This window comes from Coregonus clupeaformis, chromosome 8, assembly GCF_020615455.1.
Source record: "Coregonus clupeaformis isolate EN_2021a chromosome 8, ASM2061545v1, whole genome shotgun sequence".
NCBI lineage: Eukaryota > Metazoa > Chordata > Actinopteri > Salmoniformes > Salmonidae > Coregonus > Coregonus clupeaformis.
The window spans coordinates 34,362,744-34,377,823 of record NC_059199.1 but is presented as its reverse complement, the minus strand read 5'-3'; the positions used below and the strand labels follow the sequence as shown (position 1 = coordinate 34,377,823).

Sequence of the window (15,080 nt, the reverse complement as noted above, 5' to 3'; positions counted from 1 at the left end):
CTGCCAGAGCCCTTGCTGACCATGGTTTGGATTTTGGCTGCGATGAGCTGCAGTTTGCCCAAGACCTTGTCTGAGTGTTTGGGGTTATGGTGGGGGGCGAGGTTGCCCACTGTCCCAGTGACCTCAAGGAGGGAGGGCGTGCTAGATTCGATAGTCAGCAAGTCGCCAGGCTTCTGCTGGAACACCCAGTCTCTGGTCCGGTCGGTGGGCTTGCCTCGCCACACGGCCTGCTGCTGGCACAGACACGGTACAGAAAAGTTTCAGCTCAGAAGACACATAGCACAGTAGAGTTTAAATAACTTATGTCCAATGGACTCTTAAATGGCCCTAATTGTGGATTATAATACATTATAATTCTGTTGCTGAGCGTAAAACAGCACCACCTTAACGTTATTACACTACATGACCAAAAGTATTTGGACACCTGCTCATCGAAAGTCTAATTTCAAAATCATTGGCATTAATATGGAGTTGGTCCCACCTTTGCAGCCCTAGACCATTATTGCTCCTCCACCAAACTTTAGAATTGGCACTATGCATTCGGGCAGGTAGCGTTCTCCTTGCATCCGCCAAACCCAGATTTATCCGTCAGACTACCAGATGGTGAAGCGTGATTTATCACTCCAGAGAACGCGTTTCCACTGCTCCATAGTCCAATGGCGGTGAGCTTTACACCACTCCAGCAGATGCTTGGCATTGAGCATGGTGATCTTAGGCTTGTGTGCGGCTGCTCGGCCCATTTCATGAAGCTCCCGACGAACAGTTATTGTGCTGATGTTGCTTCCAGAGGCCGTTTGGAACTCGGTAGTGAGAGTTGCAACCGAGGACAGATTATTTTTACGGGCTACGCGCTTTAGCACTCAGCAGTCCCGTCCTGTGAGCTTGTGTGGCCTACCACTTCGTGTTGTTGCTCCTAGACGTTTGTACTTCGGTGCCACGTTGAAAGTACTGAGCTCTTCAGTAAGGTAATTCTACTGCTAATGTTTGTATATGGATTGCATGGTGTGTGCTCGATTTAATACACCTGTCAGCAACGGGTGTGGCTGAAATAGCCGAATCCACTAATTTAAAGGGGTGTCCACATACTTTTGTATATATAGCGTATCTATTATGGATTATCATACAGGCCTGTTGCTCAGCGCAACACAGCACAACAGAGTTAACATGGCTATCTATTATTTATTATTTTATCATACATAGCCAGGTTCTAACAATAAGAGCCTAAAAAACGCAATATATTGTAGTACCAATAGCTAAGAAAACAATACAACATATTCCTATTGGATTTTTCTCTAAAACACATTTAAATTGTACTATCTGATACAAAAGCGCTGTATTTGGTTCATTCAAAGTGTATGAATGTAGGATATATAAATGTGACCCACGTTTTGGTTATCAGGCTGCTGCTGCGTACTGCTCCCGACCCCCCCCACCTCTCTCATCTCTCCCAGCCGGACCACTTTCTCCTGCAGCATCTCCTTCTCTTGCTCCAGCCGCTTCCCCTGCTGCACCTCTCTCTCCAGCTGCGCCATGGCCTCCTGCGCCTGCTCCCCTAGGCTTTCCAGCTGGCTCCTGGCCTCCCGAAGAGCCTCCTGGTCCTGGCATGACCTCTGAGCTGCCGAGGTCAGCTCCTGTTCCCATCGCACAGCCGCAAGCTTCTGGGCCTCCACCTCGTCCAGCAGACTAACCACCTGAAGAGGGAATAAATAGGAGGTCACAGTGGGAATGCAGAAGTGGAGGTCACTATAGTTACTATAATAGCAAAGCTTATGTAATGTTGCACCTGATGAGCCAATAGGGTGTCACAATTTAGTGGGGGTGCAGAATCACATGACATACACTACCAGTCAAAAGTTTGGACACACCTACTCATTGAAGGGTTTTTCTTTATTTTTACCTTTTTTTTCATTGTAGAATAATAGTGAAGACATCAAAACTATGAAATAACACATATGGAATCATATAGTAACCAAAAAAGTGTAATACAAATCAAAATATATTTTATATTTGAGATTCTTCAAATAGCCACCCTTTGCCTTGATGACAGCTTTGCACACTCTTGGAATTCTCTCAACCAGGTAGTCACCTGGAATGCATTTCAACTAACAGGTGTGCCTTGTTAAAAGTTAATTTGTGTAATTTCATTCCTTCTTAATGCGTTTGAGCCAATTAGTTGTGTTGTGACTAGAGGATAGCCCTATTTGGTAAAAGACCAAGTCCATATTATGGCAAGAACAGCTCAAATAAGCAAAGAGAAACAACAGTCCATCATTACTTTAAGACATGAAGGTCAGTCAATACGGAACATTTCAAGAACTTTTAAAGTTTCTTCAACTGCAGTCGCAAAAACCATCAAGCGCTATGATGAAACTGGCTCTCATGAGGACCGCCACAGGAATGGAAGACCCAGAGTTACCTCTGCTACAGAGGATAATTTCATTACAGTTACCAGCCTCAGAAATTGCAGCCCAAATAAATGCTTCACAAAGTTCAAATCACAGACATCTCAACATCAACTGTTCAGAGGGGACTGTGTGAATCAGGCTTTCATGGTCGAATTGCTGCAAAGAAACCACTACTAAAGGTTCCACCAATAAGAAGAAGAGACCTGCTTGGGCCAAGAAACACGAGCAATGGACAATAGACCGGTGGAAATGTGTCCTTTGGTCTGCAGTCCAAATTTGAGATTTTTAGTTCCAACCGGTGTGTCTTTGTAAGACGCAGTGTGGGTGAACGGATGATCTCCGCATGTGTAGTTCCCACCGTAAAGCATGGAGGAGGAGGTGTTATGGTGTGGGGGTGCTTTGCTGGTGACACTGTGACAATTAACCTGCATGGCTACCACAGCATTCTGCAGCGATACGCCATCCCATCTGGTTTGGGCTTAGTGGGACTATAATTTGTTTTTCAACAGGACAAAGACCCAACACACCTCCAGGCTGTGTAAGGGCTATTTGACCAAGAAGGAGAGTGATGGAGTGCTGCATCAGATGACCTGGCCTCAACCCAATTGAGATGGTTTGGGATGAGTCGGACGGCAGAGTGAAGGGAAAAGCAGCCAACAAGTGCTCAGCATATGTGGGAACTCCTTCAAGACTGTTGGAAAAGCATTCCAGGTGAAGCTGGTTGAGAGAATGCCAAGAGTGTGCAAAGCTGTCAAGGCAAAGGGTGGCTATTTGAAGAATCTAAAATCTAAAATATATTTTGATTTGTTTAACACTTTTTTGGTTACTACATGATTCCATATGTGTTATTTCATAGTTTTGATGTCTTCACTATTATTCTACAATGTAGAAAATAGTAAAAATAAAGAAAAACCCTTGAATGAGTAGGTGTGTGTCCAAACTTTTGACTGGTACTGTAACTGGACATAATGCCAACACAATATTTTCGCTAGCACTTTCTGTGACTCTCCTGTGTGCAGGGCATTGACAGCAGCCTGGCTGATGTGACCACACAGCGAGAAAGAGCTGTGACTCACTGTTCTTGAAAGGGGTTTGTTTGTTTATGCAATATTTGCTCAGAAATTGTGCAGACTTGATTGGTTCTCTCAACAACAACAAAAATCCTGGGGGGTTGAGATTTCTCGTTGTTTAGATTTGAAAATCCAACAGTTGTAATGGAAGGCGCTCGGGGGCTGTGTGTGGCTGTGGGTGTTTGCGTGAGAAAGACATGGAGGAGAACCAATCGGTCGAAGCACAGCCCCATTCATTGCATCATAAGACTTACTGTAAGTAAACTAGTGTGTATGTACGTGTGTGTATCTGCTTCATCTACAAACAAACAGCCCACCTGAGCATGCTTCTCGTCCAGCTCCCTCCGCAGTCCCTCCAGAAGCGCTTCGGATGACATCGTCCCTCCCACCACTTCATCCTCCCCCCTCTCAGCCCCCTCCCCCTCTGGGCTTTCACCCCAGGAGGAGCCATGCTGGCGGAGCTCCTTCTCTCTCCCCAGGGCGCTACTCAGCTCCTGGGCCCGGGCTCGCTCCGACTCTAGCTGGACGTGGAGCTTCGAGGCCTGGGTCTGCAGCCTGGAGCGCTCCTGTTCGGCCTGGACTGAGAGCTGGGAGGTGGACTGGCGCTCCTGGTCTAGGGCTGAGGTCAGCTGGGCTACGTGACTCTGCTGCTCCTCTAAGGCCAGTTTGAGATCCTGGAGGGAAGGGGTGTAAAGACAGAGATACGTGTGAAAAACACTTGAGTAGACATACTCCAGTGACTAAGGTGAACACATCAGTAAAACACTACATTTAAGTAAAATACACTAAAGTGAAGAAATGTGGAAACAAGTATACACATACCTGATCACACTTGTGTGAAATTACACCAGTCTACTACCTTCACTACAAACTGTCTTACCTCCAGCTCCTCGCTCTCAATCTCCTCTTTCTTGTCTGATTTACACTTCTCCTTCTCGATGGCCCACTGCAGCTCTCTGGCCTTCTTCTGTTCGCCTGCAAGTCTGTCCGTCAGGGTGTTCACCTCAGCAGCCTTCTGTGACACTTCCGTTCTAGAAACAAAGACAACGACACCAGTCTGGATCCATCCAACAGCAACCAGGAAGGTCAACTATATGTGTATGTAATACCGAGGCTGGGAAGGTGAGTGTAAGTCGATGTTTGTTTCTGTATATCTCTAAATAGTCTTACCTGAGAATATTCTGCTCTTTTATGTCAAACTAAGACACAGTGTGTGTGTGTGTGTGAGCGTGCATTAAAACCTTACCTGATTGTGTCCAGCTCCTTCAGGTGTTTGTGCTGGGCCTTGAGCGTAGTCTCCAGCTCTAGTTTGGTCTGGGCCAGCTCTCCCTTCAGCTCCTCCAGCAGAGCCCTGTCAGCCTGCTGCAGTGTGGGGGTCTCCTGAACGCCACTCAAACCAGACTGAGGAGCTCCTCTCTCCCTCTGCTGCTCAACACCAGGCTGAACACTGGGCTGAACACCTGAGTGGGACGAGCAGCCAGACAAAACAACATGCAAGGCATTAGAATCAGCTGCTGTTTCTCCTTTTTAAATTCATGATATTGGTTGCATTGAGTTGAATAGCTGTGACCTCATCTAAGACAATTTACTATAGATATTAGTCAGTCAATCAATAAATCAATGAATTTATCCATCCATCCATCCAGCCCCCACCCATTCATCCATCATCCCTGTGTCCTTACCACACACAAACACACACGGTATGAGAAGCCATTGGAGGGCCAGACTACAGACCTTGATTGGATCTGCCTCCTCTGCCAGGCTCCTGGGCTTGGATTTGTTGTAGCTGGGCCTGGAGCTGCAGGACCTCTGTCAGCAAACTGCTTCTGTCTGCAGCCTGCAGCATCCCCATGGCATCCCTGTGATGGGTGTCCTGTAGATATACACACATACACAGTTTAGCCTTGGAACTTAAAAACAATGCATGTGACCACCAGGTTTTTCTACAAAGTGGAGAAATAGACCCTAGACTAAAACGGCTCTATTTTTTTGTATTACCTATTGGCTATATCCCACTCTCCAGCTAGTTAATAGGCTAACCTGAGTGTGTTTATTAGCTACCTGCTCGGCTAGCCTGTGCTCCAGCTAGTTGAGGCTAATGCTAAGGTTAGCTAGAAGTTAGGCTAAAGTTTACATCGTTTTTCAGTGACCTGCTCGGCTAGCCTGTGCTCCAGCTAGTTGAGGCTAATGCTAAGGTTAGCCAGAAGTTAGGCTAAAGTTTACATCGTTTTTCAGTGACCTGCTCGGCTAGCCTGTGCTCCAGATGGTTGAGGTGGATGATAGCGTCGCTAGTGTCCAGCTGGTCCAGTCGGGCATAGAGGGTGCTCTTCAGCACACTCCGCTCCCTCACAAACACCTGCTGCACCGCCCCCAGCAGCTCTCCACGCCAGTCCGCACTACCTGGAGTCTGAACATACACAAGCACAGACACATATTTATAGAAAACAGGTGGAAACAGGCTATGTTTCATTTAACCCATCAGTCTAAGCTGGGGGGGTGTTCCACTAAGCTATATATAGAAAACACTTATTTGATGTAAATGTTTATTTGGCCTTACTGCTATTAGCCCATACAAACGCATTGATTAACAGATTCACTACATGGAACATCAGACAGTCCCCCCCAAAAATCTAAAGGAAGTTTGTTCTGAAGTGTCTATTCTATATCTCAGATATATAAGAAAGATCAGGAAACATTTGTTATATATTTTTTAACATGTATTTAACCCCTTATTTTTGCCACTAAACAGTCTCCATATATATTTCCATAATTTTTTCGACTGGTACCGGGGGACCTTCAGACGAGTGAGGACTGTGGGTTTCCTAGAGCCCAAACTGGGCGGACGCTACAGACAGAAGTTGGTAGATCAGCTGTACCGACTTCAGACGAGTCCCAAGACGCTTGTAGGGGTCGTAGAGCAAAATGTCTCACGGTCTGACAAACACTGCTGTAGCTCTGTCACCTTTCACCGCAGATGCGGAAGTGCGACATAGGTGGATGTGGTGGATTGAGACAGATATCTCTAGCTAATTCGATTTTCACGTGGGCGCAGTCATCGACCTTAGGGGGTTAAACTAAGACCAACAAAACCCCTACTGTATTTAAGAGAGGCTACTTGTACAAAGTATCCGCGCTACACAGTACAGACGCTACCAGTACTGTACCTGTGTTTCCCTGCTGTGCGTCTGCATCTGGGCAATGAGGGCCTTGAGGGACTCCACGGTGGCCAGCAAGGCCTCTCTCTCTTTGGGCCAGCCCTGGGCATGGTGGAGCAGGCTGGCTGGGTCAGCCTCACCCTCTGGGATTGGCAGCTCTGACAGGGACAGCACCTGCATACCCTCCTGGTGCACCTCACGGAGCAGGTTCTGGAGTGGACACATGTACAGACATTCATCTCATAAACATAAAACCATGTGCAAACCAGACATCTACACCAATACACTCAAATACACAGATTGGCATATAAAGACATAATTAACTGCCAAATGCAGTTCTTGTACCTTAATTTTGTCAGGCAGTGCATCGTCTGTCTCTTTCCTGGCTCCCTCTGGCGTGGTCCTGAACTCCTGCTGCAGATTAGGCAGGTCATAGCCTGTCCGCTGACTCCAGTCAGAACTGCTGTCTGCAATAGGGTACACACAAGGTTAACATTGCATACCAATGGAAGCAAAACTCTTTCTTTGAATAGGCATGCAAAATAACATTTTCTCATGTCATGCAAAGCATCCATTGTCACAAACACCAGCAAACATATGCATCAACCCAAAAGAGTCACACCATGACTCGTAAAATTCTGTGTTTGTTGATACTGTATTGTATACATATTTATGCATTGATTGTGAAGGTGTTATATAGCCTAGGATATTGTGATTACTAGGGAAAGCATGTGACCTCTTGAGACTCGGCATAGCATTGAATACAGAGGCTCACATTTGGCATGGAGGTGCGATATGTGAGACTACAACAACTTACCACTGGTGTAGCCGTCTTTGAATTGCGATCCTGCGGGACGCTCTGGTCTCGATGAGGGGGCCTGGAGGGCATGAAACCAGGTCAGTACACAGAAGAGTTTGAGTTCCTTTACGTCCCCACTCCCCCATAAAAATGTCAAGCTCATCATCTCGGTCGTGTTTATTAAGCACCAAACGAAAGAAAACAGACTGAAACCGTGTTCTGCAACAGAAAACGAAAACAAGCGTCCAGGTAGTCTTACTCACTTCTGTTTTGTGCCTAATGAACACAACCCAGGTCTGCTGAGATGTCGCCGAACGGACTCACCTCGTGAGAGCGTTGCAACTTCTCGATGACGGTCTTGAGAGCCTTGCACTCCTCCTCTAGCATCTGAGCGTCCCTCTTCAGGGCCTCGCTCTCTGCGATGTGCCGGGCCTCCATGTCCAGGATCTCCGCCGCGTGCAGCTCCTGCATCTGTACGATCTTCTCCTGGTACTCCCCGATCATCTCCTCCACCTCTTCCTCCGACACAGACCTGGGATGGTCAGATGTCTGGGAGGAAAATGTCTCCGTCTGGGTGCCAGTGTCTGTACGAGACAGAAGTTGAGATCCATTAAGACCAGATGATTGACCGGATGATTTGTCGGAGGTCATTTGGTTCGCCGCGGCAGAGTTCTTCCTGGAGAACGATGTTTTGTCTTTGGCAGCAGCAGCCATTTTTCCCTTGGCCCCTTGGCGGTGGTCTTGCGGTTTGCCGCCTTTCTTTTTCGGATTGGAGGCTGGTGCTGGCTGGTGCTGCTGGGGTGAGGGAGACTGAGATGGTGATAGTGGGGATAGTGGTGACGGTGACTCTGCGGTTTTCGCCAAGGCTACTCTGAGCTGTTGGAGCTCCTCTTGAAGCTGTGCGATGGACAGGTCGCGGACTTGGAGTTCGTTCTGGAGTTTATCGCTGCACTCTCTGAAGCTGTTCAGGTGTTCTTTGGTAGCGGCTGCCTCGTCTCGGACCTCCTGGAGCTCTTGGAGAAGCTCGGACGCGGCGGCACCGTCATCTTCCGATGAAGCCTGTGAAGTTAGGAGACACCAAAATCCATACACAAGTGAAGACATACCAATAGATATTTTTCCATATTGTTGAGTAAAGTTGGAATATTCTTCCTTGCAGCAATATACACTTACCCGGTGGAGTTCACCCTTGAGATGTGCTATGGTCATCTCTCTCTCCTTTGGTACACATTTTTTTAATGAAATGGTCGGATTGGTTAATCACTGAAAAGACTACACATACAACTTCCTATTTGATCAACATTTTTTAAATGTACAGTTATCCACAAAAAATTGACAATTAATAAAATCAACTAAGTTTGGCACTGGAAGACTGCGACTCCCATAGTTCTTTGCTCTGCTGAACACTGGTTGATTGGGACTGTGTTCATACCTGTAGCAGCTCCTGTAGTTTGTCACAGCGTTCCCTGTAGCTGCTGAGCTCCTCTTTGGTGGCCGCGGCCTCCTCTTTGACCTCCTTCAGCTCCCGATTGAGCTCCGACACCTTGGCCTCACCGCCCCCCGATGACACCTGGTGTCAAAGGTAGATGTGTTAGATGTTAGAATTTCTAGAACTTGGATTTCAAGACAATGAATTTAAGGGAATTGCAATACTTTAGCAACTCTGAGGCAAAGTAGAATTGTACTGTGTCTGTGCCTATGGCAAATCGGAGGAACCCTTTGTTTCTTACCCTTTGAAGGTCTTCCTGAAGCTTTGCTATTGCAACCTCTTTTGCCTAAAAAAGGAAAATGTGTGATAATTGTAACTCCCTCTCAAGCAATAAGTTGAATAGAGCACTAATCAAACACGGTTGTTGAGTGTGATATTACATACCTTGAGCTCCTGCTGGAGTTTATTGCTGCTCTCCCTGTAACTGCTGAGCTGTTCTTTGGTGACTGAAGCCTCATCCCTGACCTCTTGTAGTTCCTGTAGCATCTCAGATATAGCTGGCTTGTTGCCTCCAGAAGATGGAGTCTGATTCAGTTCAAAGAGATAGCAGCTTGTCAGCATTTAAACTGTGAAAAACATCTAAAGGCAGTGTAGGCTAAAGGTAATTAATTAATCCATGGGAAGTAGTGCAGGCTAACTCTAACCCTCTAAAGTGAATTTATAGGAGGTGGTACAGGCTAGCGCTAACTTAACTCCCATAGGCAATAAGTGAAGGCTAAAGTTCACTCCTACCTCTGCGGCTGGAAACATTCTCTGTTGTCCACCAGGCTTGATCGTCCTCATCTGATTGAGCAGATCCATGAGCACGACCAGCCTCTTCTCGTACTCCAGCACCTCCTCCTCTGAGCTGGAGAGCAGCTGCTTCTGCAGCTCCTGGTCCTTCTGCATGCCACTCAGGCCCACCTCCAGCTCACGGAGCTTCTCCGTCAGGAGGACCACCTTCCCTGTGGGGCCCTGTTTGGCTCCTTGGATCTCCGCTGCTCGGGACGATCCTGTAAACCCAAAGTCCAGTACCTCCATCTGTCCCTGGGGATCCTGGTGGCTGGATTCTTTGGTTCTCTGGCCCTTGGACTCCTGCGATAGATGCGACTGTTGCTGGACGGCACCCAGTTGGGCCTGGCTGACAAGCGCGGCCGCCACCCTCTCCCTAAGCTTGTCCTCCAGGTCCTGGACCTTGCGCTGGAGCTCATCGGCATCCTCCTGGGCCCGCTCCACCAGGAACCGGCAGCGAGTCAGTTCAGAATCCCTCTCTCTGACACAGGCCTCAAGTTCCTGGACGCGACGGCTCAGCTCCTCCACCCTGGAGGTGGTGCTCTGCTCCAGCGCCTGAATTTGAGCCTGCACCACCAAGAATTCTGCCGTCTTCTCCCTGAGGGCGTCATGCAGCTCCATCGCGGTGTTGTCCGACTGTTCCTTTTCCGATTCGGCTAATGCTAGCCTGCTTACCTGCAAGCACTGGTACCTCTCCAAGAGCGAGCAGTGCTCGGCTTTGATGGTGTCCAGCTCTTGGGTGGCCAGGTCCATCTTTTGCTTCATTTCATCATACTCCTCCTTGCTGGGACCTCGGACCTGGCTCTCCAACTGGCCCTTGAGCTCCTCGTCCGTCTCCGAGGATTGCTTCCGCTCGATGTTGGTCAGCTCCTCCTGGAGCTTGTCGATGACTGCGTTGAGCTGCTCCAGTTCCTCCTCACTGTTTCTTTTCAGGCGCTGCTGCTCACTCCGCATGCACTCCACCTGGGACTCCAGCTCACGCAGTAGTTCATCCTTTGCGTCTATTTCCTAAAGGGAAGGACGGAGCAGTGAATGTAGGAATAAGAACAAAGATGAGGAGGAAAAAGACCGGCTCATGCTTTCTGGTGAACCTCTGAGACACAGTTGTACCACGGCAAGATAGTTAATATTGATAATGTTTGGTTTGATCAACCAATCAGGTAACATTTTAGGTTGGGAAACTGTAATAACGGTACTTCAGGAACCAATTCTGATTTGTTGGACATTTCTAGGGTGTTCCAAGTGTTCTCAGATGTTTAGTAAGCCAATTTAAAGAAAATGTCACAACACAAGACAACAGAGCATGGGAGGCCTACTTACCAAAACCTAAAATAAAATGGTAGGTTCCGTCAAAACAAAAATAAAGTGAACGGCTGTCACACAACACACACACTGATCCACTATCACAGAGATATACATATATGTGAACAGAAGAACAAGTGGTCTGTCTGTAACGTATATGTATATGGGGTTACCTTGTTATCAGGGGCTGTTTCCGTGTGTTGAAGCTTAGCCATCTGCTCATTAAGAAGCTTTATTTCCCTGTCCTTCTCCTCCATCACCTTCAAAAGTGTATCATATGTCGGAAATTATAATCTGCTGGCTCTCAACACAAAAAAACTCACCCTTAATCTGGGACAATAGAGAAGGAACATTTATGGGGGAATTGTTTATCTTTGGTGTGGGGATACTACCTATCAGTACCATATTAGCCCAACCGGTCCCACATTTGGTGCTTTGGCTAATGTGGCATATACAGTGCATTCGGAAAGTATTCAGACCCCTTGACCTTTTCCACATTTTGTTACGTTAAAGCTTTAATCGAAAATTGATTAAATAAAAATATTTCCTCATCAATCTACACACAATACCCCATAATGACAAAGTGAAAATAGGTTTTTAGAAATTCTAGCAAATGTATTAAAAATGTTTTGACCGAAATTCCTTATTTACATACAGTAACAGTCAAAAGTTTGGACACACCTACTCATTCAAGGGTTTTTCTTTATTTTTACTATTTTTTACATTGTAGAATAATAGTGAAGACATCAAAACTATGAAATAACACATATGGAATCATATAGTAACCAAACAAGTGTTAAACAAATCAAAATATATTTTAGATTTGAGATTCTTCAAATAGCCACTCTTTGCCTTGATGACAACTTTGCACACTCTTGGCATTCTCAACCAGCTTCACCTGGAATGCTTTTCCAACAGTCTTGAAGGAGTTCCCACATATGCTGAGCACTTGTTGGCTGCTTTTCCTTCACTCTGCCGTCCAACTCATCCCAAACCATCTCAATTGGGTTGAGGTCAGGGGATTGTGAAGGCCAGGTCATCTGATGCAGCACTCCATCACTCTCCTTCTTGGTAAAATAGCCTTTACACAGCTTGGAGGTGTGTTGGGTCATTGTCCTGTTGAAAAACAAATGACAGTCCCACTAAGCCCAAACCAGATGGGATGGTGTATCGCTGCAGAATGCTGTGGTAGCATTGCTTGTTAAGTGTGCCTTGAATTCTAAATAAATCACAGTGTCACCAGCAAAGCACCCCCACACCATAACACCTCCTCCTCCAAACTTTACGGTGGGAACTACACATGCGGAGATCATCCGTTCACCCACACCGTGTCTCACAAAAACACGGCGGTTGGAACCAAAAATCCAATTTGGATTCCAGACCAAAGGACACATTTCCACCAGTCTAATGTCCATTGCTCGTGTTTCTTGGCCCAAGTAGGTCTCTTCTTCTTATTGGTGTCCTTTAGTAGTGGTTTCTTTGCAGCAATCCTCTGAACAGTTGATGTTGAGATGTGTCTCTGACTTCAACTCTGTGAAGCATTTATTTGGGCTGCAATTTCTGGGGCTGGTAACTCTACTGAACTTATCCTCTGCAGCAGAGGTAACTCTGGGTCTTCCATTCCTGTGGTGGTCCTCATGAGAGCCAGTTTCATCATAGCGCTTGATGGTTTTTGCAACTGCACTTGAAGAAACTTTAAAAGTTCTTGAAATGTTCCGTATTGACTGACCTTCATGTCTTAAAGTAACGATGGACTGTCGTTTCTCTTTGCTTATTTGAGCTGTTCTTGCCATAATAAGGGCTATCTTCTGTATACCCCCCCTACCTTGTCACAACACAACTGATTGGCTCAAACACATTAAGAAGGAAAGAAATTCCACAAATTAACTTTTAAGAAAACACACCTGTTAATTTAAATGCATTCCAGGTGACTACCTCATGAAGCTGGTTGAGAGAATGCCAAGAGTGTGCAAAGCTGTCATCAAGGCAAAGGGTGGCTATTTGAAGAATCTCAAATATAAAATATATTTTGATTTGTTTAACACTTTTTTGGTTACTACATGATTCCATATGTGTTATTTCATAGATTTGATGTATTCACTATTATTCTACAATGTAAAAAATAGTAAAAAATAAAGAAAAACCCTTGAATGAGTAGGTTTGTCCAAACTTTTGACTGGTAGTGTAAGTATTCAGACCCTTTGCTATGAGACTCGAAATTGAGCTCAGGTGCATCCTGTTTCCATTGAACATCCTTGAGATGTTTCTACAACTTGATTGGAGTCCACCTGTGGTAAATTCAATTGATTGGACATGATTTGGAAAGGCACACCCCTGTCTATATAAGGCCCCACAGTTGACAGTGCATGTCAGAGCAAAAATCAAGCCATGAGGTTGAAGGAATTGTCCGTAGAGCTCCGAGACAGGATTGTGTGAAGGCACAGATCTGGGGAAGGGTACCAAAAAATGTCTGCAGCATTGAAGGTCCCCAAGAACACAGTGGCCTCCATCATTCTTAAATGGAATAAGTTTGGAACCACCAAGATTCTTCCTAGAGCTGGCCGCCTGGCCAAACTGAGCAATCGGGGGAGAAGGGCCTTGGTCAGGGAGGTGACCAAGAACCCGATGGTGCACTCTGACAGAGCTCCAAAGTTACTCTGTGGAGATGGGAGAACCTTCCAGAAGGACAACCATCTCTGCAGCACTCCACCAATCAGGCCTTTATGGTAGAGTGGCCAGACGGGAGCCACTCCTCAGTAAAAGGCACATGACAGCCCACTTGGAGTTTGCCAAAAGGCACCTAAAGACTCTGACCATGAGAAACAAGATTCTCTGGTCTGATGAAGATTGAACTCTTTGGCCTGAACGCCAAGCGTCACATCTGGAGGAAACCTGGCACCATCCCTACGGTGAAGCATGGTGGTGGCAGCATCATGCTGTGGGGATGTTTTTCAGCGGCAGGGACTGGGAGACTTGTCAGGATCGAGGGAAAGATGAATGGAGCAAAGTACAGAGAGATTCATGATGAAAACCTGCTCCAGAGCGCTCAGGACCTCAGACTGGGGTGATGGTTCACCTTCCAACAGGACAACAACCCTAAGCACACAGCCAAGACAACATAGGAGTGGCTTCGGGACAAGTCTCTGAATGTCCTTGAGTGGCCCAGCCAGAACCCGGACTTGAACCCGATCTAACATCTCTGGAGAGACCTGAAAATAACCGTGCTGCGACGCTCCCCATCCAACCTGACAGAGCTAAAGAGGATGTGCAGAGAAGAATGGGAGAAACTCCCCAAATACAGGTGTGCCAAGCTTGTAGCGTCATACCCAAGAAGACTCAAGGCTGTAATCACTTCCAAAGGTGCTTCAACAAAGTACTGAGTAAACGGTTTGAATACTTATGTAAATGTGATATTTCAATTTGCCAACATTTCTAAAAACCAGTTTTTGCTTCGTCATTATGGGGTACTATGTGTAAATTGATGATATATATATATTTTTTAAAAATCAATTTTAGAATAAGGCTGTAACGTAACAAAATGTGGAAAAAGTCAAGGGGTCTGAATACTTGCACTGTATATAGAATTAGCTTGTAAATTATTTCTGTAGCATCTATATAGGCATTATAAAGGGTTTATAATGTTTGCCTTTTTTTGTGGCTAAGACTACCAATATGTTGGATTGTTGTGTTTTACCTGGTTGCTGCTAGTCTAACTGTCTGGCTTGCGTATATCTAAATGTTAGCCTAGCTGTGTGTTGGCTAAACTATCGACCTGCTAGTCTAGTGTTGTGGCTGAGGCTACCTACATACTAGCCTGGCTGTGTGGGGGCTATGGCTACTTACATGCTAGTCTGGCGTTGTGGCTGAGGCTATCTACATACTAGCCTGGCTGTGTGGAGGCTAACGCTACTTACATACTAGCCTGGCTGTGTGGGGGCTATGGCTACTTACATGCTAGCCTAGCTGTGTGGGGGCTAAGGCTACCTACACTAGCCTGGCTGTGTGGTGGCTAAGGCTACCTACATGCTAGCCTAGCTGTGTGGGGGCTAAGGCTACCTACATGCTAGCCTAGCTGTGTGTTGGCCGATT

At 46.3% G+C, this 15,080-nt stretch overlaps 1 protein-coding gene across 3 annotated transcripts in view; it reads right to left on the bottom strand.

Annotated features, from left to right (window-relative positions):
• LOC123491394 (A-kinase anchor protein 9-like) overlaps positions 1-15,080 on the bottom strand; it is a 131,624-nt gene that overhangs the window by 3,829 nt on the left and 112,715 nt on the right. For all 3 annotated transcript variants that reach the window (XM_045221973.1, XM_045221974.1, XM_045221975.1), the window contains 17 exons: positions 11,165-11,251; positions 9,651-10,697; positions 9,303-9,443; positions 9,160-9,204; positions 8,862-8,999; positions 8,603-8,647; positions 7,754-8,488; positions 7,448-7,508; positions 6,976-7,097; positions 6,640-6,840; positions 5,715-5,882; positions 5,210-5,348; positions 4,722-4,935; positions 4,356-4,506; positions 3,793-4,149; positions 1,386-1,691; positions 1-230 (listed from right to left, as the gene is read on the bottom strand). In XM_045221973.1, coding sequence (XP_045077908.1) covers positions 1-230; positions 1,386-1,691; positions 3,793-4,149; positions 4,356-4,506; positions 4,722-4,935; positions 5,210-5,348; positions 5,715-5,882; positions 6,640-6,840; positions 6,976-7,097; positions 7,448-7,508; positions 7,754-8,488; positions 8,603-8,647; positions 8,862-8,999; positions 9,160-9,204; positions 9,303-9,443; positions 9,651-10,697; positions 11,165-11,251 — 4,187 coding nt within the window. The remainder of the gene's footprint in view (positions 231-1,385; positions 1,692-3,792; positions 4,150-4,355; positions 4,507-4,721; positions 4,936-5,209; positions 5,349-5,714; positions 5,883-6,639; positions 6,841-6,975; positions 7,098-7,447; positions 7,509-7,753; positions 8,489-8,602; positions 8,648-8,861; positions 9,000-9,159; positions 9,205-9,302; positions 9,444-9,650; positions 10,698-11,164; positions 11,252-15,080) is intronic.